At 30.9% G+C, this 25,149-nt stretch overlaps 3 protein-coding genes and 1 long non-coding RNA gene across 5 annotated transcripts; 1 reads left to right on the top strand and 3 right to left on the bottom strand.

Moving 5' to 3' along the window:
* The first annotated feature begins 8,644 nt into the window (after positions 1–8,644).
* Positions 8,645–11,446, top strand: LOC145114912 (Eukaryotic aspartyl protease family protein). Its single transcript, XM_079051033.1, has 2 exons — positions 8,645–8,959; positions 9,961–11,446. Exons 1-2 carry the CDS (start codon positions 8,776–8,778, stop codon positions 11,229–11,231), a joined length of 1,455 nt encoding a protein of 484 aa, XP_078907159.1. The 5' UTR covers positions 8,645–8,775; the 3' UTR covers positions 11,232–11,446.
* LOC145114913 (uncharacterized) lies at positions 11,440–12,738 on the bottom strand. Its single transcript, XR_013711332.1, has 2 exons — positions 12,398–12,738; positions 11,440–11,695 (listed from the first exon to the last, which is right to left on the bottom strand). It is a non-coding gene; the product is annotated as an uncharacterized LOC145114913 (long non-coding RNA).
* Positions 12,739–15,319: 2,581 nt separating this feature from the next.
* On the bottom strand, positions 15,320–17,295 carry LOC145117372 (uncharacterized). Of its 2 annotated transcripts, none has more exons than XM_079053669.1 (2): positions 17,141–17,295; positions 15,320–15,922 (listed from the first exon to the last, which is right to left on the bottom strand). In XM_079053669.1, exon 2 carries the CDS (start codon positions 15,871–15,873, stop codon positions 15,568–15,570), a length of 306 nt encoding a protein of 101 aa, XP_078909795.1. In that variant the 5' UTR covers positions 15,874–15,922; positions 17,141–17,295; the 3' UTR covers positions 15,320–15,567. The 2 variants fall into 2 exon arrangements, with proteins under 2 accessions (XP_078909795.1, XP_078909796.1); XM_079053670.1 differs by having other exon boundaries at positions 15,320–15,913; positions 17,141–17,280.
* Positions 17,296–23,353: 6,058 nt separating this feature from the next.
* On the bottom strand, positions 23,354–24,469 carry LOC145111103 (uncharacterized). Its single transcript, XM_079047401.1, has one exon. It carries the CDS (start codon positions 24,467–24,469, stop codon positions 23,354–23,356), a length of 1,116 nt encoding a protein of 371 aa, XP_078903527.1.
* Positions 24,470–25,149: the final 680 nt, after the last annotated feature.

The following is a 25,149-nucleotide window of genomic DNA, read 5'->3' on the forward strand; positions in this document are numbered from 1 at the left end:
AATTGTATTTATTTTGACCCTTTTACACTGTCAAAATATCATATAACTTTCAAAAATAACACTTTTGACCCAAATTTTAAATTTTATTATAAATTTGGTGCAAAATTTTACAATTTTGGCCCAGACTTTAATTTTTTTAAAAATTTGGTCAAAAATTTATACTTTTGGCTAGGATTTATAAATTTTGTTATTAATTCATTCTAAATTTATTTTTTTACATCCATTTTTTTTTAAATTAGTGTTTCGAACATCTTCTTTTTGCTTTATAAAATCATATTCGTACAAAAAAATATATTTTCACATAAAACATTCTTTTATATATATATTTTTTTTTAAAAAAACCTTTTTCTATTCAAAATACCTATTTATAAAAATAGGTATTTATATGAAACACATATTTTCTAAAAATATATACAAACATGTTTTTTAAAAACATTTTGTATACGAAACACATATTTTATAACTAAAAAATTGTTTAAAACATTTTTTAATACGAAACACGTATTTTATAAATACATGTATTTCATATTTTAAAAAGACACGTTTTTCAAAATACTTTTGTATACGAAACATGAAATACCTATTTATAAAAATAAGTATTTATGTGAAACAAATATTTTCTAAAATTCTATACAAACATGTTTTTAAAAACATTTTTATATACGCAACACCTATTTTATATAAAAAAAATTAAAAAACATTTTTTATACGAAACACATATTTAAAAAAACATCTTTGTATACCATTTTATAAAATACGTGTATGTATACCATTTTATAAAAAACGAAATACATGTTTTTATAAAATATGTTTTTTTTGCTTTATAAAAACATATTTATATAAAAAAACATATTTTCACATAAAAAATATTTTTTTATATATAAAAACATTTTTAAAATATTTTTGTATACAAAATATCTATTCATAAAAATAGGTATTTATATGAAACAAGTATTTTCTAAAAATGTATACAAACATGTTTTTAAAAACATTTTTGTATACGAAACACGTATTTTATAAAAAAAATTAATAAACATTTTTATATACGAGACACAAATTTTATAAAAATGTGTTTGTATTACATTTTATAAAATACATATATGTATACCATTCTATAAAATACGAAATATGTGTCGTTGTAATATACGTGTTTTGTATACAAATTTTTTTTAATTATTTTATAAAACACGTGTTTCATATGCAAATATATTTTTAAAAGTATGTTTGATTTTTAGAAAATACGTGTTTTATATAAATACCTATTTTTATAAATTGGAATTTTTGCACAGAAAAATGTTTTAAAAAAAGTTTTTATAGAGAAAAAAAGAAGGTTTTTATGTGAAAATATAATTTTTCATATAAATATGATTTTATAAAGCAAAAAAACATATTTTTTTATAAACATGTATTTCGTTTTTTATAAAATTACATACAAACACATATTTTATAAAATGGAATACAAAGACGTTTTTATAAAATACGTGTTTTGTATACAAAAATGCTTTTTAAGTTTTTTTTTTTATTTATAAAATACGTGCTTCTTATACAAAAATGTTTTTAAAAACATGTTTTTATACATTTTTAGAAAATACTCGTTTCACATAAATACCTATGTTTATAAATAGGTATTTCGTGTTTCGTATACAAAAAATATTTTTTAAAACGTGTCTTTTTAAAATACGAAATACATGTTTCTATAAAATACGTGTTTCATATTCAAAAATGTTTTTAATTTTTTTTTTATAAAATACATGTTTTGTATACAAAAATGTTGTTTCATATAAGTGCCTATTTTTATAAATAGGTATTTTGTATACAAAAGATTTTTTAAAAAAAAATTATAGAAAAAAAAAAGGTTTTTATGTGAGAATATGTAAGAATTTTTATGCAGTTTTTCATCCATTTAAGGATTAGAAATTCATCTTCCAACTCATTTCAGAATAAGCGTTATAGCAAAAGAACAAGAAGAAAACAAAAGACCACACCTATTCGTGAAAAATGATTTACAAATTAGCAACACAACTTTTAAACGCAAAGTGAATTCACTTCTTATTCATGAAGTTCATTGAATTCATTGGAGTTTATGTGATGACTTATAAAATGCGATACTTGCAAAAATATTTGGTTATTGAAATTGTTAAGCGACCGGATACATGATAAGTTTTATTGTCATGCTAATAAATCAAAGGTTGGTTTAATCCCAATAAAGCATATATTAACTCTATGTGGTACATTTTATAATAACATACCCGTACTGAAAATACCGATGATGAATTGATGAAGGAATGACGTTTGTTACAAGGTAGTCTTGAACTAGCATGGAATATACAAATGACGTGTGTTACAAGGTAGTCTTAAATTAGTTTGGAAAATACAAAGAGAATAACATGATTTTCTCTTAATTACTATGTGCGCATTACTGCATACAATTGAATACAGCATGGGCTGGGCCCAATCGTGTATATAAGAGGCTAAGGGGCTATAGCGGATAAAGCCCATAGCGCTCATAAATATAATCATAGATTCATAGTAGATTCACAATTTATACTTTATAGTGTCATTTGCAAAAAGTAGAAAATACATTGAGTTTTATTAGCAACTTAAAAATGATACAGGATTAGTAATCATTAGTAATATCTTTGTATTTCTTTTAACGAGTTTAGTCAACTTTTTATTTCAAAAAATTAGATACTTATTCGCGAAATTTTGAAAGGTATGATGAGTTTCTGGATAATAACCTTAAAATTTACAATAATTCATAACAATGAACTAAGAATGATAATTATTGTTTCTAAAAGACAAAGTTAGCATCCATTCTATCAATTTTATGTTAACAAGTAAAATTTTCGATTTACAAAATCAAAATTGGATTTTATAATACCAAACAAGGTAACAAGATAAATATGAATGGTCGTCTTAAAAGATTAAACGTTTACAAATAGATTATGAGATATTTCACACCAAAACCCAAATGAGTACAAAAAACGTTACCTATGAAAAAAGGAAGAGAAAACAAAAAACGTGGATTCAGTTGCAACCACACGTATGCATTCATATAGAAATAGAATTATAGATAGAAATCTGCATGTCAACAAAACAATCATGGTATCCTACTACTACTCGGTATAATTCTTCGATACCTTTGTAATGTACAACCAAATACCGTTCAAAAAGGATAAAAATAATATCTAAATGAACTTACGATTTTTGTAAAGAATATATTTAAATGATAACAAACTTGCATATAATAGGTAGTTAAAAGCTGTAACTTTTATTTATTATATGACTGTTTGATAAAAATAACTGAAACCTTTTGAAATATATAAAATTACATAAAATAACACTTGTTTAAAAGCTAAATATATGAAACATAATAAATAAAAAGACAATTATGAAGATTGATTAAAAAGATTCAATAACTCTCTTTATCACTAAGTGAATAAGTTTTTTTGATTTGAAATGTTTTTTAAAACTAAAAGGTAAAATTTCATACTTCCAATCTGAATTTTTTGTTCAAATCAAACTTTTTGTTAAGATCTAAAAGTTATAAGCTCCCAAAACCCGCTACCAAACACGCCTATAAATGAAATAAAAATTACTTTTTTGATCGTATTCTCTAATTCGCCTATTTTATAAACTCTAAATGTACAGTTCAAAGTTACTACTCCAATTTTAACCGGAATATATAATCATTTTATTATTTTGACTATAAAAATAAAAACTAGAAAATAAAAACAAAATCTGTTTTACAACACATCAAAAACACCCACTAAAACCAATCATTTCACTCCCATGCTAACTCCAATATACAAAATAAGGCATGGTAGATTCTAAATCGAAATCACATACATGAATTTTATTACCCAATAAATTATCAGAAATACATGAATAAATATAAAATGATTTTTATCTTTGAAAATTGAAAATTGGAATTTGGAAGTATGGTACTTTAAAATTGAAAATTGGAAATGATTGTTTTTTCCTTAGGACCGACTCGTGAACCCAACATGTGCACCTTTTTTGTTTGTCCACCGAAAACCACTACAAATTTGTACCTTCACTTCATCTGATCACAAAAACCACCACACATTTGTACCTTTACTTCATCTTCATCCCAAAAACCACTACACATTTGTACCTTCACTTCATCTTCATCCCAAAATGCATCTTTTGGGTTTTTCCATAAACCAATTCATATTCCATGCCCTGTCTACATAGCATTATATTGGTAATCCCATATTAGTCTCGGGTTGGTCTCAAAACAATTCGGTTTTTTTGAGGTTGGTTTCGAAATGGTCAGGTTTTTTTTCAGACCGTTTTTTTTGGGACCGGTCTCGCGGTCTTTTGTGCGCATTTTTTGGTTCGTTTCCAGGGTTTTTCAATTTGATTTTGGTATTTTCCAGATTTTTAGTTTCGATTTTGATTTTTTCCGTTAACATATGTGATTGACACCAAAATGATAGATTGAGATTTATTAAAAATGCTACACTTAAATTTAATAAAAGAAAAAAGGAAAGAAGTTAGATAATGTTTGATTAAAAATTGTGTAACTAACACAAAAATGTTATGTTTATAAACTTTGGCTACCGGTCTTGGGTCGGTCTCGGAACAGTTTGGTTTTCTTTTGGGATCGTTCTCGTTTTAGACTGATTCAGTTGTGACATCTCCCATTTTTCAGAACCGATTAAAACCTTTTATTTACGTTTTATTTAATTGAGAGACGGAAATTCCCAGTTAATTAAAACATATTGAGATAACAAAAGTTATTTTGTTATATTAAATTCTGAGGATGTCATCGTTCATATCGAAACATACATTACAACATAAATATATAAAAGGTCCTGAAATACTATAACATACACATCTCTTATTTCACTCGGCAACCTAACTAAGCTTCATTAGCCTTACATCCACTACATGTGATGCACATAAAATGAGTGGGTCAGGTTTGAGAAACCTGGTGAGAAGCATAGGGTTTTCAAGCCCATAATAATTTAATGATAATAAATCATAATATCATTTCTGCAAAAACAATCATTGACAAATAATATAGGTATATAAAATCTGACATAAATATCCTTAAAGACATTCTACCTAGCCCAACTGATTCTCACGAATCCTAAGTCAACGACTATCTGGAGGAATCACCATGTCTAATAAACCGTTTGAGGTTTTGGTTGACTACACAGCTAAGGGAGCCCATGGCCAGTGTGATCCATATAAAGGCAACCAATGTTCAGAGTTATTGATAAATGATTTATCTATGTCTGAGGGTTATAAGTCCACACTAGCAAGGTAATTCACTGGACCGCCTAGAATATGCAAGTGTTGTCATCTACTATGGTCAATGACCCAGACATACTTGTCAGTTGTCTGATCCGGACCCATCATTTATGGTCATCTAAGAAAGAGGTGGAATACGACACTCCGCTCTGATCTCACACTCTACCCCAGAATGAAACCTAGTCAATATCCAATTTATTGGGAACTAAACACCTTATACAAGTCCTATTATAACTAATCCATACTTATACTAAAGGCAAATTATGTCCAGTATAGTTCCAAGTATGCAGTACTATTATAGGTATACAAGTAGCACATAGTATAAATAAAATATATAACATTTAATAGATACTTTTACCAAATTATGTTCTTGAAAGTAACTACTCACTCACCTAAGAAAATAGGTGACTCGAGGTTAGGACAGCGCTTCGCCTTAACACTTCTCAAAGACTTAAACATATAAGGTACTAAGTCTTAGTCTAGTTTCATAATCATGACGACTATTTAATGATAGTCTAGATTCCTCAATAATCTCAATGTCTACATCAAGATCTATCAAGTAAGGAATAACCAGGTAGGATCATATTGGAGGTAGGGTCCGTTTGGTATACAGAGTATACTGTTTAGAAATCTCACTTTATACATCTCACTAAATCCATCATAGACATCACTCCCGTAAGTATATCAATCAGTATAATGACTTGGAATCACCAATACTTAATTATAGGTTCATAATAATAACTATGACTATAATTAAACGTTATACTTAAAATAAATAAGCGTAGCTTGACTTACAGAGTAATCTAACGAAAACCGGGAAATATACAGGCAGAAATCTGACCCGAGAGCTTCTATTCTTCGGATATCTGACACCGTAGGGGTTCGCTAAGTAGTCAAGAACTAGAGGGTAAAAGGGCTAAAAAGCTCGAAGAGATTCAAAGAGAATTTAAGTGAGGGGTAAGGATTAAGCTGAAAATCGCGTCAATTTATAGGCAAAAAATGAGTGCACGTCGCGCACTGTGTCGCAATTCGGGTGGTGTGTCAGTGTGCGCCGTGCATTTGGTCGGTGCGCGCCGTTGCGCACAAATTTTCTTGATTTCTTAAAACCCATAACTTGCGCATATGAGTTCCGTTTTCGATAGGTTTTATATCCACGTGTAGCTATCGACGAGATCTACAACTTTCATTTAGACTTTGTCGACTAATTTTGATATTATTTTTAATGTTATATTTTTACAGGTTCTTAGACTATTAAAGTCCGTGTAAATTTTATAACCCTCTCATACGATATCCGTTCTCGACTCTCTTTATATCGACATATATGTATGTACGAGATCTTCAATTCTCATTTAGATTGTGTTTCCTAACAATCAGATTTTCTAAATTTCGATATTAGTGTTCCACATTGCCGCGCTGAAACTTAGAAAAATCATAACTTCCTTATACGAAGTTAGATTTGGACGTTCTCTATATGCACGCTCTCGGTTTAACGACTATTATGGCTTTCGTTTAGATCACTTAGGCTAAAAGGTGTTTAATCAAAATTTTACTTTTTATGATACGCAGAGTCGTGTCGGTTTAATCACGAAACTTCGAAGAGCATAACTTCTTCATACGAAGTCGGATTCGAACGATCTTTATATCCCCGAAATCCTCATTACATATAATACAACTAGGTTAAGATTATTTGTCATAAATAATCTTTTATCTTCGACGCGTATTTTAATCTTATTTATTATATTATTAAATACTTATAAAATTTGCATAAAGTATCGTATAAAATAGGGGTGTGCAATAAACCGCACAAACCGCATAAACCGCCCGCACCGCACCAAACCGCACTGCATAACGCGGTTTAAAACACTTGCGGTGCGGTTTGCGGTTTGTATTTTTGTTAAACCGCATTATGCGGTGCGGTTTACGATTACAAAATTGCGGTTTAAACCGCACCGCATTGATAAAATTAATTAATGATTATATATATATATATATATATATATATATATATATATATATATATATATATATATATATATATATATATATATATATATATTCGAAAATAATTTGATAGGTCCTAAATTAATGGCATTATCTTAAGTTTTTGAAATGTAATCTTAATTAATCCAAAATTTAATGCAAAATTTAATGGAGTGACCATATTTTTTATCTTAATTTTATTTTCAACTAACATTCAGTGACCATTATTTTATGGTCACTATGTTTTCTTAACTTATGTATATTCATAAGTAGTTAATGACCACAATTCTATGACCACCAAATTTTTTAATGACCACTTAGTGAGCCGTTAGTGACGACAATGATAGTATTGTCATTAAATTTAAAGTAAATAATTACTCAAACCGCATGTAAACCGCATAAACCGCCCGCACCAAACCGCACCGCAGAATGCGGTTTTAAACGTTCGCGGTGCGGTTTGCGGTTTCTAAATAACTCAAACCGCATGCGCGGTGCGGTTTGTAGTTTTGGCTCTAAACCGCACCAAACCGCACCGCGCACACCCCTAGTATAAAACACATAAGCACAGAAATACATGAATAATCTTTTCTTATTCATTCATATAAATGTTTCGATAATTGACCGAGATGATTACAAACTATGACTAATCTAGCAGGAAACGCGGAGGTACATCAGTCTCGCTCTTTTTCCGGGTCCGGCTCTTGCCCTCAATGTTTTTTTTATCTATTTTTATTTTGTTTAACTAATTTAGTATTTGTTCACTAACTACTACTTAATATGTTAAGCAACAAATTATATATGCCATTGCAAAAGAGTGTATATTTATTTCATTTTTGTGACATATATTGATGCTAGCTCATTTATTCTTACACGATCAACAAGCATATCTTTAATATATTAAATATCATATAGAGCATTGTATTTTAATGTGCATCGGTCTTATTGTATACACTTCGGATGACCTAATCGATCAAACAGTTTAATTTATTTTGAAAATGAGTGTTTTTTTTTCCTAATAGGCCAAGTGAAATCCAACTAGTCAAATCCGGTTCGATCCGGTCTAGAAATTTACATAAAACCTATTGTTGTCGAACCGTTTTCATCCCCATTTCCGATTGGTTGGTTTGAACCGATTTTTAAAACATTTATATAAGGGTGCAATGGAAAAGCAATGGGCAATGCAATTTGACTCCGTGATGAAGGGGGGTCATTTTCAATGGAAGCTCGGCCATAAAAAAACAAACCAATAAAAAATGGTTGAAGAATCACAAGCCAATCTAGCCCTACCTATCAAATAAAACTAATCCAACCAATTTTAAACATTTATTTCCTTTTTCTTTCTTTCTTTCCAATAAGTAAATGTAGATATGCATGTGAATGCTCAATAATTTCTCATGCAACCAGAGTGGGGTCCTTTAACTCATTAGCCAGCCCTTTCCCTTTTGTTCTCACGCCAGCCTCCAACTCTTCAAAGATTCTCAAACCCCTCCCCCTTCTCCCTCTCTAGAATCCATGTCTCTCCTCCTCCTTTTCTTTCTCTTTTCATTCATTTTATATGCACCTCCGACCACCTACGCAACTATTGCCACCACCGGTGTTGTTCATGGCTATGGCGATAAGCAAGTTTTTGATTTGAAGAAATTCAGGTGGACACGGCAACAAACTGACACACTCAATTGCTTCCATCAAAGATCACGTTAGTACTATAAAATATAAATCACCTGTCTTTTTTGCTTTATACTATTTTTTTCCTGAATATGTCATCCCCAATATGCAAAAATATCACTTTTTCCAGAGGTTAAATTCCAAATTCCAGATCAGAGTACAGTTTTCTATGCGTGACATACAAGTTAGATAGACTCCTTATAATCCATCCATTCCTGTTTGGGTTCCTCAGTAAAAATTACCAAAATAGGAGCCAAATTATCTCTCTTTTAGGAAGTTATCACAACATAATTAAATATACTGGTAGAATGAATCTTGTAAAATTATCTTTTGAGAATACAACAAAATAACCTATTGCTTTGTGAAATTATTGATACTTTTATAAAATATAATATTTTTGCAAAATGTACCTTTTGTAAAATAAACTTTATGAAATTATTTCCGGAAAACCTATTGTTTTGTGAAGTTATTGATATTTTGCAAAAAATATATAATTTGGCAAAACTTTTTATATATTGCAAAAAATATATAATTTGGCAAAACTTTTTATATTTTGCAAAATTATTATATTTTATATAAATATGAAGTATTAGGAAAAATATGAAAATTTTCTTAATTTTTTATTTACGAAGTTATTGATATTTTGCAAAGAGACCTGCTATTTTGCCAAATAAGTAGAGCAACTAAAACGTTTTTTTGTAACAGACTGCATTCATAAAGTAATTTTATTAAATCTATTGTACGAATTAGTATGCCATGTTTTCTACAATGAATGAATTCTATAAAATAAATTCAATAAAACATACTTTTTAAAAAAGTATGTATTTGTTAATAATTTTATATTAAAAAAGTTTCAATTTTCCCATTGAACAATTCAATATTTATCGAACTCCATATTCATTTGAACACCAACGAGTCATTTCATTATGGTTAGAATCTAATCAATTGAATATTAATACCTTATTCGACAATTTCATTGAACTATGCATTGTATTGTAGTTGCTTTAAGACGTGATAATATTGTTTTTTCAGGAACAGAAAAGAGTGCAACTATATTAGAACTGCATCATAGGGATTTCTGTTCTAAACCCATATCAGATTGGAACCAAATCCTCCAAAAACACATACTTTCCGATCAAATCCGAGTCAATTCCCTCCAATCACGAATCAAAACCGCGCTTTCCAACAGTTTCAATCAACAACTTTCACAAGCTGAAATCCCACTCACTTCTGGAGCCAAACTCGAGACCCTAAACTACATCGTGACCGTTGGATTAGGTGGCAGAAACCTAACCGTAATCGTGGATACCGGGAGTGACCTAACATGGGTCCAATGTCAACCTTGCGGTTCATGTTACAATCAACAAGAACCACTTTTCAACCCCTCGGAATCTTTATCATATAAATCGGTCTTATGCAAGTCAACAACTTGTGAAAATCTCGAAGACGCCACCGGTAGTTCAGGCGTCTGTGGGGTTAACTCGTCATCGTGTAACTACTATCTTAGCTATGGAGATGGATCGTATACACGTGGCGATTTAGCTACTGACAACCTCGTACTTGGTACGACACCAGTCAAAGGTTTCGTGTTCGGTTGTGGACGGGTTAATGACGGCTTGTTCGGGGGAGTTTCCGGACTTATGGGGCTCGGAAGAAGTGCTCTTTCTGTAATTTCTCAATCTTACGATGTTTTTGGAGGGATTTTCTCGTATTGTTTACCTTCGGTGACGGATTCGGGTCCCGGTTCATTGATTTTAGGAGGTGAGACTTCGGTTTACAAAAACTCGAGTCCTATTTCGTATACTAACCTCATATCCAACCCAATGATGTCCACCTTTTACTTTCTTAACCTAACCGGAGTTAGCATCGGGGGGGTATTGTTACAAGATCCGAGTTTCGGTAAACGGGATATTCTAATCGACTCGGGAACGGTAATCACACGGCTATTTCCTTCTGTTTACAACGTTGTTAAGTCCGAATTCTTAAAACAATTTTCGGGTTTTCCTAAAGCTCCAGCCTTTTCAATCTTGGATACTTGTTTTGACTTATCTGGCTATGAAGAAGTGGACATACCCACAATTAAATTGCATTTTGGGAAGGAAGCTGAGCTTGAGGTGGATGTAACTGGGGTTTTATATTTTGTAAAGGCTGATGCGACTCAAGTGTGTTTAGCTATTGCGGGGCTTTCGGATGAAGATGAAATTGGTATTATTGGGAATTATCAGCAGAAAAATACAAGGGTTGTGTACAATACGAAGGTGTCTACGCTTGGATTTGCTAAAGAAAAGTGCAGTTCGGATTGAAAACTCAAAAGGGACATGATTCATGATTCGTGATTGTTGTGAATATTATATCATTCAAAGAATATATTGTTGCAATTTTATGGTTTTTGAGTGTTTTGTTTAGATAATACGAATCTTCTGACTCCAAGGAGGGGTATATTTAATATGTTCTATGTTTACCACAAAATACAACCAAGTTAAATGTATATACTATATTTGAGTTCAGAAGTTAACCATGGAAACGATCTTATGAATTGTTTTACTTGATACTGTGATAGATTAATTAATTACATTTGCCACAGGAAAAGGGAATCTTCAGAACTGTTGCATATGTAGTGAAGTACAATGAGAGGGCCCACCTGGAATTTCTTGGTTCGGGAGCTTATGATTCGTTGGCACTATGCAAGAGAACAAGACATAAATTGGAGAAACAATCAGTCTGCATCATTCCCTGTCAATTGGAGTGTAGTGGAAAGTGTTTGAACCTGAGTAAAAATGAACAAGTACTAAGTAGAATATTTGGGGATAGGAAGCCATTTCTGTAAAGGTTAGATGAAAGAATCAGATCTTTTCTAGGCACCAACACCCAGAATGAAAGCCCGAGTGCAAGTGAAAGCTCAGAATTAAAATTATTTTCTTGAACAGTTATAGGTCAAGTTTATATGGTTATTAAATAGAAGCATAAAATGATAAATAGTCCAGTAGAGAATATATATATGTGACTCAGTCAGGAATCTCTGGGTTGAAATTGAGTTTTTGGATCTATTCTCATTCAAGCATTTTCACAAACAGTTGAAAGACAAAGGTTGTTAGTCTATGTGAACGAATACATGATGTCATCTCAAGCATTGTATTATTCGGAAGGAGTAAATAATCTTAACGCCCTGAAATATAAGAAAAATCGTTTCAGCTGTGGTAAGATCACGAATTGACTATCGCATCTGATATCGTACAGCTGAATCGAACTAAATCTCTTCAGTTTACAAGTTTTTGAAGCACGGAGGTCGGTTAGATTTTTTGGTTTTCGTTACTGAACCAAATCGAGAATAATTGTTGTTCGGGAATTCAAATAGGAACTGTTTAAAATGGCGCTGCATTGTAATTCTTCACAGGAATTGAATATCAAACAGAAATTGGTGTTGTGTATACGGAAAATATAAATGATTTTGGTAATGAGTAGATTTTACCGGCAAAAATGAACCAATGTCGCTTCCTTGAACTGGAAAATGGGAAAAACGAGGATCGCCAACAATCAAAAGGAGTTTGAATAGTCCTCGAATGCGCTTTCAGAATCTGTGCATATCTTTCATACAATCATGACGCACAACAAGACTTCTTACACTGCTCGATTCCACAAGCGTCTCAACTCATGATACCAATTTACAGGTCTCCGCATCAAATTCCGAATTCCTTTGTCCGTTCGTTCATCGGCAATCGAATTGTCAGAGACTCACAGCAGTAAATCTGTTCTGAACACTTCAGTATAACGTATTTCTGAAATTGGCTAAACGCACTTAAGTTAAAGACGAAGCTTTTGTCAAAATTGATTTTTTGGGGGTGGTTATAGTTATATTGATTAGGTTACATATTTTAAGGAAAATAGATTCTATTAATTTTAAAAATCTGATTGTATGGATGATAATTCTCCTAATTCAAAAATTTTGACAGAATATGTTTATCAATATATTAAAAAATAACAAATATGATTGAACCATACAAGAATTACACATTCTGACATAATATATATTTTGATTTAATGAACTTCTTTAACAATAACAAAATTTTGGATACAAGTTAAAAAAATTTCATTACATTCTTAGAAAAGAAAAAAAAATTATATACTATTCTATGCGAATGTTACACTGATTAATAACACAAAAAACACAATATATGAATCATTCTACCAGAATATACTATTACATATATTTTTTTTCATTATATTGTATATTATTCTGGTAGAATAATCTATTCTTTTTGGAAGATTGGTGGTCATTGTTCATCTTCATCCCATACAATGTTCATCTTCAAGATTTTATTCTCACAGAATCAGAATTCAAGATTCTATTCCAGTAGAATGTTGTAAGTTTCATATGTACCATGTTTTGCTTTGATATCTCTCGTTTCGTACCTACAAAAATAATGGTATTCAACACTTGATCATTATAACCCAACAATATAAGATAAAATTCAAGCATAAAGAAGCAAACCAAAATAAAGTCACACAAAACCCATTAAAGAGAAATGGATTCGTGATTCCATTCCAACAGAATTAGAATTCATGATTCCATTCCAACAGAATTGGATTCGTGATTTCATACAATTCGTGAACAAATGCCAACAGAATAAGAAATAGAAAACGCACCAATTGTTGCTCAACAACAGCATAAATCAAGTTCATGTAACACAATCACATGATTTCATTATTTCCAGGATCTGGTTTGAGCAAAATATAAATTCAAAATTAAGTTACCTGATAGAAATCAAGTAACCGATCAGAGGCGTGTAAAAAAACATATGTTTGGAACCGCTCTTCTAGCTTATACGACCAGCACTTCCGGCCATCTAGTCTTGTTAGGAGCATGGGTTTCCATTACCCCTGGATTGGAAACAACTGGTATGTCATACAAAAAAGAGCCATCAGTTGAATAGCGAAGAGAATCCCATGGATATGGATGTTCAAGTAAGAGCTTGGAGACGATCTCTTCTTTTTTTCCAAATTGAATACCAATCTCGCATGCCCATTAACAAACAATTCAAAATCGGTGATTTTAAAACTTCAAACTACATAAATAGAAGTAAGCATATCATTATCATTAGTTCATTACGGCCTCCTATGAATTTCAATGACAAAACAACGGGATGAAGGCTAAACACAGTGTGCAGATAAAAAGGGGAAGCATGCATGTATAACCTAAGTTTCTACCTTGAAAACTAATACAATCACCTGGTTTAATCTGAAATTTAACAGAATATGCCTACTTAAAACGATAATTTAATGCCTACCATGGGATTCGAAGAACTACAGTTAAATCTCGGCTTCAGAAGGCCTGGAGGAGGTGTAATTTCATCGATAAGAAGCCTAGAAGCAATTTGCTCGTAGTACGCTGCGTTTGCCGCTGGGATTGTTCGATGATACAGTCTTTGCGATCGAAGATTTGAACGAACAACTTCTCCAACGTCATGTTCACCGACGATGAACCAAATCCATCAAGGACCTCTTTTTTCCTGATTTAATTGTTATTGAAGCGCAGATTTGAACTCAAATTTTTGGATCCGGCGCTGTCCGAGCTTGGCGTGTCTGACCTTGGTGGTGGTGGTGGTGGTGGGGGGGGGGGGGGGGGGGGTTCTCCGGCTGTTCACGACCTTACTAGCGGTAGCAGCACCCGTGAGTTCATCTATCCGACGTCAGTATGGACACAAGGCGGTTACGAGTTGACGAAAGGGGGTAGCGGCGCCGTGATCGGAGGAATAAATGGGTAATGGCGGCTGGAGGGACAAGGGCCAAAACACCCCTTTAAATCGTCATATTGGTTTAAAAAAGGGATGGAAAAAACCTAGGCAACTAAGTGAATGGTTACCATAATTATAGGCTATTATTTGTGGAATCTAATTATAAAATTACCTATTTATCCTTATTTATTTATTTAATTATTTATTTTTATTTTAAATTTTGATTGGCCCACATTTATGCATACAATAACACAATACATACTTTAAACAAATGAACCTAGCTCTATACAGTATAACGTATTTGTTAAACCTGAATTCTTGCAAACATAGTGAATTAATTAATATATTGTATGGAAAGTTACACAACATCCAAACCAAACCTTATTTAACACATTATACCTCTAAAATAATTCAAAATAAAATTATTGAATTAAAATATATATTACTGATTTCAAATTGAATTCAGAGAATCGTTAATGTTCGTATCTAGTTGTGCTTGGTAGGCACTAATCGAATAGAGAATTGAATAAAAGCATTACAGCATTACAGGGAATTGAAAAAAAAAATCATGTTTCATACACAAGGCCTTTTAGGTGAAAAAACATACAAGTATTCAGTGTTCACAGTTCACACATACATCATCTTAGAAGAAACGTGTATTTTCAACAACCTTTTCCCTAAATTACATATATATTAAAACACCAGATAAACAATTATCGATCCAATTTTATACAGTAACTATTAATTTCAATACAGTAAAAAAGCAACACTAATTTAGTACTACGAACACAATCTAGTTTCTTCACAGTTTTCAGCTGCAAATCACCAAAAAACCAATAGTTTCTCCTTTCCCTTTTCTTTCTGAATACTAATAAAGACACATAATAAATAACACATAAACCTCTCACTACATAAACTTGAGTTTTCCTTTAGCTATGGAGTCTTTTGCAAGTTGAACCTGACACAATGCCTTTTGTGATCCAGTCAAACCCATACAGACATCAGCAGCCCCTAAAGTAATGGCAAAGTATAGATAAATGGTGCATAGGAAAGCAAGGAGTGCAAGGGCAGTTAATAGGAACCGGTGTCGCCTGACCACTGTTGAGAAGCTGCCCAATTCGTTTCCACTTGTGTAGTTTTTTCTGGATGAATTTGAAGAAAATGCAGTTTGAGTCCTCCTGTGAGGTGAAGTAATTACACCGTCTAGAGCCATCGATTTTATTTATGGAACCCACAATTCAACGGCACATAATCTGCAGCCACTTTATTCACAAAGGGTAAGATGGTCATTTACTCTCACATTCAAACAAATCATTCCGTTCAAAAAAGATACACGCTCTTTATGCATACAACAACTCAACACTTACTCAAGACAGGCATCTTTTTATCAATTCAGCACTTAATGAGTTGATGGGAAAAAAAAAGAAGCAAACCCTTAGTCGGGTATGCTGTATGTATATGATGAGTGTTTTCTTTTTAACCTGATTGATATCAATATGCAAGCAATAAAGCCACCTAAAGAACCTTTTAAACAACCACTATGATATTGAACCTACACCATAGATGGATAATACTAATACAAAATAATAACGAAAGGGTCTATGTCAAGACAAACCAAACAGATTTGATGAAACAAGTGGGTGTTTGGATGTGCCTTTAAAAGTGATTAGTGATGTTAATACTCAGACATAATAAAACAGGTGGCAAGAAAATAGTATTTATTAGACTGCTTGAAGTTGTAAAGGAGTTGAGTGTTGGATAAATTCTGATTATTTAAGGAAGTAGGAGAAAATAACCAAAATCACAAAATTCTGACATATTCTTCTTTCCCCCTTTTCGAATACTGAAACCCCTTTCGATTTCCATTTGGAAGAAGACGATTTCACTTTTTTGAGAATCAATTTTTGTTGCTGCTACTATTGAATGGTTTCTTAGTAATAGTGTTTGACCCCTAAATGGTCATATAACATCTTACATTACCCAATCGTTAGAAACCTGTTATCACAACTTGAAGTAGCAAAAATCACCCAAAACGCGCATCCAAACACCCCCAAAGGCAGATTATATAGACTGCGATACAAGTTCAGAGAGTAACACCGTTGTCGATTATCATAATGCATATAGATCTCAAAGATTTACGTTTCTCAGACACAAATAAGACAATTATTACAAATTAAGAACAAATCTTAGATCAGTCTACATTCATTAATCCTATACTCGATCATACGCACATATGGCCCGCGAGTATCAGATGGATCAGCCAAAAAAACATAAAATCGAGTGCCAAAATTTGCATATTCAATCACAATGCACAATCACATCAATTAATAACAAGAAGCGAAAACTAAATCGGGGTTGCATCAAATCACAACGAATATCGATCTAACAAACGTTTCCATGTTAAAATCATCGCATATATATTTAAGAAGGGGTCGAATTAAGCTAAAAACAAGAAGAAAAATGGGGAGAAATTGACATACCAGAATCAGAAAATGGTGCCGCCGACCACGACGGATCGCAATAAAATATAAAATTTATGGTATATATTGCATACACCTCCAAACGGAGATGGAGATGATATTTAACGATTTGCCCTGATGGCATCCACCGAAAAGGCGAAAACGGGGATTTCTTCTTACACAACAAGGATTCTTATTTTCAGAGCCAAGAAGCAAGTATGTGTATGTACATTATGTTTTAGGAGTTGTAAATTTCTCTGAACTTTAAGATCCCATCGCTGGCTATTGAACAAATAACTAGTTTTCAGTATATTCCAAAATTAGTTTATAATATGTGAGAATCACGGTTATAAAATTAATTAAAAATTTATAATTATTGATTAATTATTTTAAATGATTCATTTTAAAATAATTATTAATTAAGAGATATATCAAATTTTTATAATAAAAATTTATAATTATTGATCAATTATTTTAAATAATTTATTTTAAATAAATTATTAATTAAGAGATATATCAAATTTTTAAAGTTATTATAACTTCAAATTTAACATATAATTAAAAAATATAAATTTGAATTTTGAAATGAGTTGTCATATATATCTACATGACACATGACATAATATTAATAAGGAGTTATATTAAAGTGACATTTGTCAAAAGGATATTAAAACTATTCATTTATTAGAATAGATTATTAGAATAGATACATACCTCAAAATTAATTAATTGTTTAATAAAACAAAATTTTATCATGTAAAATATAAATAATCAATTTCTTATTTGATAATTAGCTTTTAATTGTTAATTTTTTTTTATCTATTCTTTAGGTATATTCCAAAATACCTGCCTCAAAAGTCAAAACGAATTGTTTAATAAAATAAAATTTTATCATGTTTCTTATATCAAACTTCTCTTGTAATTCGACTTGAGATTTTTTCTTCAAGACTTTTATTTTTCTAATACTAATCTCATTAATCTTATTCTTATGATCGCCCTTCAAAAAAATGTAAAATATTAATAATCAATTTCTTATTTGATATATAGCTTTTAATTATTATTATTTTTATTTAAGACTTTAAAAGTTTGTTTCAAATAGCAATTCACTAGAAATCTATTCTTTAGGTGTCATAAATTTTTGGGGTTATCTTTAGTGACCGTGATGCTTTAAAGTTTGTTCATTTGCATTGACGATCACATATTATACGAATTTTACAAATTAATTTTAAACAAAATTACATAAATGGTCCTTGTGGTTGACAAAATAGATCAGTTTTAGTCCTTATGACGAATTGTTTGCATAGATGGTCATTGTGGTTTCAAAATATTGTAAAGATGGTCCTTTTAACTAACGGTGTTAACTTTTCCGGTTAAGTTCATTGTGAAATGACAAATATGTCCTTCCTGTATGGGGACTGTTTATGTAATTTGTTCATGCCACAAGGATCAATTATGTAACTTTGTCTATTATTTATTATCTTCTTATTTTATTTTATTTGTATTTTTATGAATTAAAGTTTTTTGACATTTTGTTCAAATATAATGTTTATTTTTTTTATATATTTTTTTCGTTTATATTTGTTGATGTTTTTGCTCAAATAATTTCCTTTAATTTTTGGGCTAATGTCATAAAAACCCTTAAGTTTTAAGGGTTTTGTCGGTTTTGTCCAAAGTTGAATTTTATGTCCGTTTTTACCCTAACATTTTCCAAAAAATGTTCGATTTTACCCTTTTACCGGTGATAACAGGTTACCATCATATTAACTTCGCAAAAAACCTTTAAGTTTACAGTTTTTTTATGTTTTTACCCTTCAGTTTATAATTTTTTTTTACACTTTTACCCTATGTATTTTTTTTCATATTATACGTATTCATACAGAAAAATCATATTTATATACGAAATTTTTTTAATTAAATATTGTATTTATATTTTTTATTGTTATTTCTTTATATATATATATATATATATATATATATATATATATATATATATATATATATATATATATATATATCTGTGTGTGTAGGTTTTTTTCTTAGATAAACCATTTAAGATGTAAAAAAATAAATTAATATGTTTTTAGAACTACAAATACGTATTTTTATGTATTTAAAAATATACATATCAATAAGAAAAAAACTTGTTCAACCATAAACATGTTTATATAAGTATATACATATATTTTTAGAAGTGTAAATATGTATTTATACTTCTAAAAACTATATCTATAAAACACGTATTCATAATTCTAAAAATATTTATAACCTTGCAAAAACACACACACACACAAACATATATATATATATATATATATAATTAAAAAAAAAAATCGTATATAAATACGATTTTTCTGCATGAATACGTATATTATGAAAAAAAATACTTAGGGTAAAAGTGTAAAAAAATTTATAAACTTAAGGGTAAAAACGCAAAAAAAAATGTTAAACTTAAGAGTTTTTTTGCGAATTTAATATAAAGGTAACCTGGAAAACCTGTTATCACCGGTAAAAGGGTAAAACCGAACATTTTTTCGAAAATGTTAGGGTAAAAACGGACATAAAATTCAACTTTGGGCAAAACCGACAAAACCTTGAAAACTTGAGGGTTTTTATGACATTAACCCTTAATTTTTTGACGTTTTATTCGAGAACATTTATTAACGTTTTTTTTCATGTTTTATTCAAATAAATTTTTTGACGTTTTAGTCGAATACATTTTTAATGTTTTTTTTTTTTACTTTTTGTTTTTTATAGGGAAATTGAGTAATCTAACCATTTTTTTTATTGTATTTTAATGTTTTTTTTCTTAAATAACGTGTCAAATCCGGCTCAGTACTATGGTCCCCCAGTCAAAGACATCCATTTTGTACTATGTTTTGGACTTCTCCGTTCCAGGCTACTCCAACTTCAAAAAATATTTTCTACCGGTGAAAAGCTCCAACATTTATGGATATGTGTCAAATGTTTGTATGATTATATGTTCAAAATAAATTTGAAGTGTTTTTTGTATGATTATATGTGATTATTTGGAAATAAATCGTTTTGCTTCGATTTCGGTGGTTAAATGTGATTAATTGGTTATTTTAAAAATGTTAAGTGGTTATTTTTCAAAAAAAAAATTAAAAGTGGTTATTTTAAAAAAAATTACAATACAAAAATGGTTAGATTACTCAATTTCCCTTAAAAAAAATAAAACGTAAAAAAAATATACTAAAAATGTATTCGAACAAAACATCAAAAAAATTTATTCAAACAAAACATAGAAAAACACATTAATACATGTATTTGAATAAAGCGTCAAAAAATTTAAGAAATTTATCTGAACAAAAAAATCAAAAAAATATAAGCGAAAAATAAAAATAAAAAAATTAAACATTATATTCGAAAAAAACATCAAAAAAATTAATTCATAAAAAATATAAATAAATAAATAAAATATAAAGATAATAAATAATAGACAAAATTACATAAATGGTCCATGTGGCTTGAACAAATTACATAAACGATCTCTATGACAGGAAGGGTAAATATGTCATTTCACAAATGATTTAACTGGAAAATTTAACACCGTTAGCCAAAATGACCGTCTTTGCAACATTTTGAAAACCACAAGGACCATCTATGCAAAGAATTCGTCATAAAGACTAAAGTTGGTCTATTCTGTCAACCACAAGGACCGTTTATGTAATTTTGTCTTAATTTTATTAAAAACATAAAAGTTCGGATTTTTGTTAAATATTAAAAATACATTGAAGTCTTATAATGCATTTTTTTCAACCAATACATATATAGTTTTTATTGAAAACAATGCAAAAATATTAACCTGTCTCTGTATTGAGACCAAACAAAAAATTTTGGTCAGTATGTTTTACTCGAGTCTTTTCTCCTGCATATCAAAATATCTTAAATACTTTTTAGTAAAACGTGATTAAAAAACTTGTTAATTACAATTGATCAGTATGCATATAGAGGATTAAATTTTGTTGGATAACACAAAGAATGTATATGCAATTCTTCAAAATAGAGTAAGGAGGTGATTGGTTCCAAGGAATTTAAATTGGAAAGAATTAGAATCTCAATAACATAAAATCTTTAATGCATATGGTTGACAAATGAAATTATTTTTTGTTCTCTGTTTGGTTTTAAAAATCTTTCAAAAAAAATAGAATGCAAATTAAATGACTAAAATACCTTTTATTAAATTTTTGTGTAATTTCTTTTTTATTTTATAATAATAACACAATTACAATTTACAAAAGTACTTCCCTAAATTGGAGACACAGGAACCATGATTCTATCAAGTGAAAGTAAAGGCTAATAAAACTAGGGTTCAATCGAAATTTTAGTGTGAATGCACACCATCACCATGAAGTAGAAAAATGAGAGATGTAAACATGAAATAAAGCAGAGGATGAAGAGCTCGATCATGTGTTTATTCTAAACCAGGAAGGTTATTTTTGTCTTTTTGATTAAGATATAAAATCCAAAAAACAAGGAATTTAATGAAATCCACCAAATTCTCAACCAAACGCCTTACCCAAGGAATTTTCCATTCCAATTCCCCTCTGGATTCCGTCAAAATTCACAAAACAAACAAGCCTTGAATATTGTCTTTTCGGTTAGTTTTCAAATTTACGATTAATCATTACCTAAAGTACTTAAGATTTTATTTATTTTATCCTAATCAGATAATATTTTAGACATTGAGATAATAATTTACTTTTAGTAAAAGAAGTCTCAAATCAACCTTTTTTCTTTATCATCAAAGGAGGTATAACTTTTTTGTATTACCCAATATGATTATCAAACAAAGCTATAAGCAAAGTAATTTTTTCCAAATTTCAATTAGGGCATGCTTATTCCTTCTTTGAACCATTTGGCGATTTCCGGACAAAAAGTTACAAAATTTGATCAAAATAATTGTTCTCTTAAAACTACATAGATACCACTATAACATCATGTAGCATTTTGGTTAGATAAAGGTTATAATTGTTTAACAATATATCATAAGAGTGGCCAAGAATCTAGATGACCAAAATTGTTAGTTAGAATGAACTAAGTTTTACATTATTCTTCAAAAGATAAAAGCCACATGTTGTAGATTACTAAGAAAATGGCTACTAGAATATGGGACCAATATGTTCACCCCACAATCGGCATCACATCTTCAAAAGGTTAAGAAATTTTGTCCTTTTCCTTGTAGGTTAGGATATTTCCATTTTCCCCACAAAAAACTAACCTTAACCAGTTGCTCCATGGCTCACCCCTAAGTCACCATGGTTGAACAAGGAGAAAATATACAAATGGATTATATGAAGTCAACAGCTGGTTGACCTTATCAACTAGGTGGCATAATTCATGTTCTGCAAAAAGGCAAAAGGACACACTCTTCAGCAAATATAAGTTAAACCAACAACTGGTAGAACAGGTAAAACTTAGAAGCAGAAAATACCTCAAAACAAAGAACAAATCGAGTCTCCATCAACTCCAAATCTTCATGTGTATTCTGTGCTAAGTGTTGTGCCTTAAAAATGTTACCACAGCAACTGATAGCATGTCACTTTATTACTTCGATGATGTGCATTGAATTCTTTTACTTTTATGAGTAGTATATTATTGCAAAATATGACGGAACTAAAAACAAGATAAAAGTTACATCATCTTGAAACTACACATTTCTTAAATCTACAGAAACAGAAACATTATAGAAATAAACACAGAAAAGAATTCCAAAACATTAGTGAAATAATTAACTTACTTTAAAGAGGAGAATACTTCATTACAAATAAATTACAGCTACAAAATGTTCTGTTAATATTTGATATTTCAATCAATGCCTAGTGTTGAAAATACATACACAAGAAACCTCAGATTATGCAATTCTCAACTTTTCAATCAAGTAACGAGCTACACAGATTATTCCTGCAAAACTTTTCTAAATTATCTCATCAACTAAATTACACAAGAAGCAGAAAATATGCAGTGAGACATGCTAATCTTACAACAAAGCAACCTTACATTCACATTCAGCTTTTCGCTTTTCGATTTTCCATTTTCAATTTTTGATTCTCTTCTGGTTGGTTTTGGTTGCTGACACATGTGGTGTTTTCCTAAAATACCCCTGGAATCTTGATCACTAAATAGCTTCACACTCAAAGGCCATAGACGGGCCAAAAGGTAATTTAGACACCACAAGCTAAAATAGTACACAGAAAACTTTGACCCCAAATAATTTTATTCCTCAAAAGCATGTGTAGATATCTTCTCAAGAAGTACAGGCCAGTCTTCCCCAAGCTGTTTAGGGTTAAGCTCCATAGCAACCCTAAAGTCTAGCAATGTTACTAGCTGTTTTGACCTCATTTGAGCTGGGTGTTTGACCAAATCGCTTTTCGTTGACTCTTGCATTGACTTAGCTCCATTTAGTTCAATACAAGACCTAATCAAACCCTTCAAGTAAGAATCTAATCCGATGTTCATCACATTTGCACAATCCATTGACACCCGTTGAAGGCCCTGTGCTGTTACAATTTGCTCCATACGTTCCTTCAATGTTGGGGTTTCCAACAAACCGTCAGTGTGCAACACACTGACGGTTTTACTACTACTTGGTAACGCCCGGGCCCCACCTACACTCACGGGGCAAAACGGGACCCCAAGTGGAGCGTGTAATGAAGCCCTATCAGATACAGATACAGATACACCTTTCCCATCTTTTCTAACTAGTGATTCAGTATGCTCTATACGATGTACACCAACAAAATCACCATTTTCTGGTTGTTTCTTGAGTTCTTGATGATGATGATGCACTGCTGCATTTCGAGTATCAGGGGATGAACTTGAATTCCCATTCTCCAAAACAACACTAAAATCACCCGATTGTGGGAAAGATGATGAAATGGATGTGTAATTTGTCTTCCCATTTGGCCCAAGAGCACTTTTACGGTCCACAACTCTCCGTTCACGGGCCCCGCTTCTTGCCTTTCGTGGGGATGGAGGCAGAATATCACCATTGGCTAAAGCTAATGGAATTGTAACTCCTCCATTTTGATGGTAAACTCCATCTAAAGGTTTCTTGTTTCCAACTGTTCTTGAAGGATCATCAGGGATAGATGCTTTTCCTGTACAAGCATTCTTTAAAACTGCACGGATTAACTGATTGTGGAGTCGGATGTTATCTTTTCCAACTGTTCTTAAACAAAGCTTGTCGAACTCAGGCTTGCTTAACTTAAAGCTCAAAAACAGATTCAAATAATCAAGATACTGTTTTGATCTTTCCAGCCCCAGCTTCTTGATTAACTGACCTTTAATTTCCCCAAGATTGATCCATGAATGATGCTGTGGTGGTTGCATTTCTCAACACGTAAATTCCATAAAACACACACACACAACTATTGATTGTCAACTTCACAAAACCAAAACTCAAAGCCCCAAATTTTACCAACTAAATTAGGGTTTTACTCCATCTATAGAATCCCATCTTCCAGAATAAACTTGATCGATTCAATAATGAATAACCAAAACACATCATGTAAAAAACCTAATTTTGGTTTCCGTAAGCAGAAAAGAATCAGATTAGAACTACAGTTCCCAACTAACTCTCCCTCCAAAAGGCAATTTCCCCAAATTATTCAAATTACAACCAAAGGACACATACTCCATAACGATACTGACTTCTAAACCAAACGAAAACCCTTAATTTTGATAGAAGATACGTCCCTCTAATTCCAAGCAAACCCACAAATCACTAAGTTACACAGCTCCCAATTTCATCAATCTTTCAAATTCTCAAACAAGAACTCGAAATGCAATAAAATTACTCGAGATATTGAACTCTTCGCAGAGTTTCCAACAGCAATTTCAAAATGCTCACACGGAATTGGGAATCAAAACAATAGAATGAGAGGATGTAACCTTCCGAAGAACTCTAACAATAAACAACAATTGGCCAGTCTCACCTCATTATAGCTCTCCAAAAGTTGAGATTCAAAAAACTCAAGTGTTTGATTTCACAATCTGCAAAGTCTTTGTTC

Source organism: Lactuca virosa, chromosome 5, assembly GCF_052849685.1.
Source record: "Lactuca virosa cultivar CGN04683 chromosome 5, Lactuca_virosa_CGN04683_v6, whole genome shotgun sequence".
Classification (NCBI taxonomy): Eukaryota; Viridiplantae; Streptophyta; class Magnoliopsida; order Asterales; family Asteraceae; genus Lactuca; species Lactuca virosa.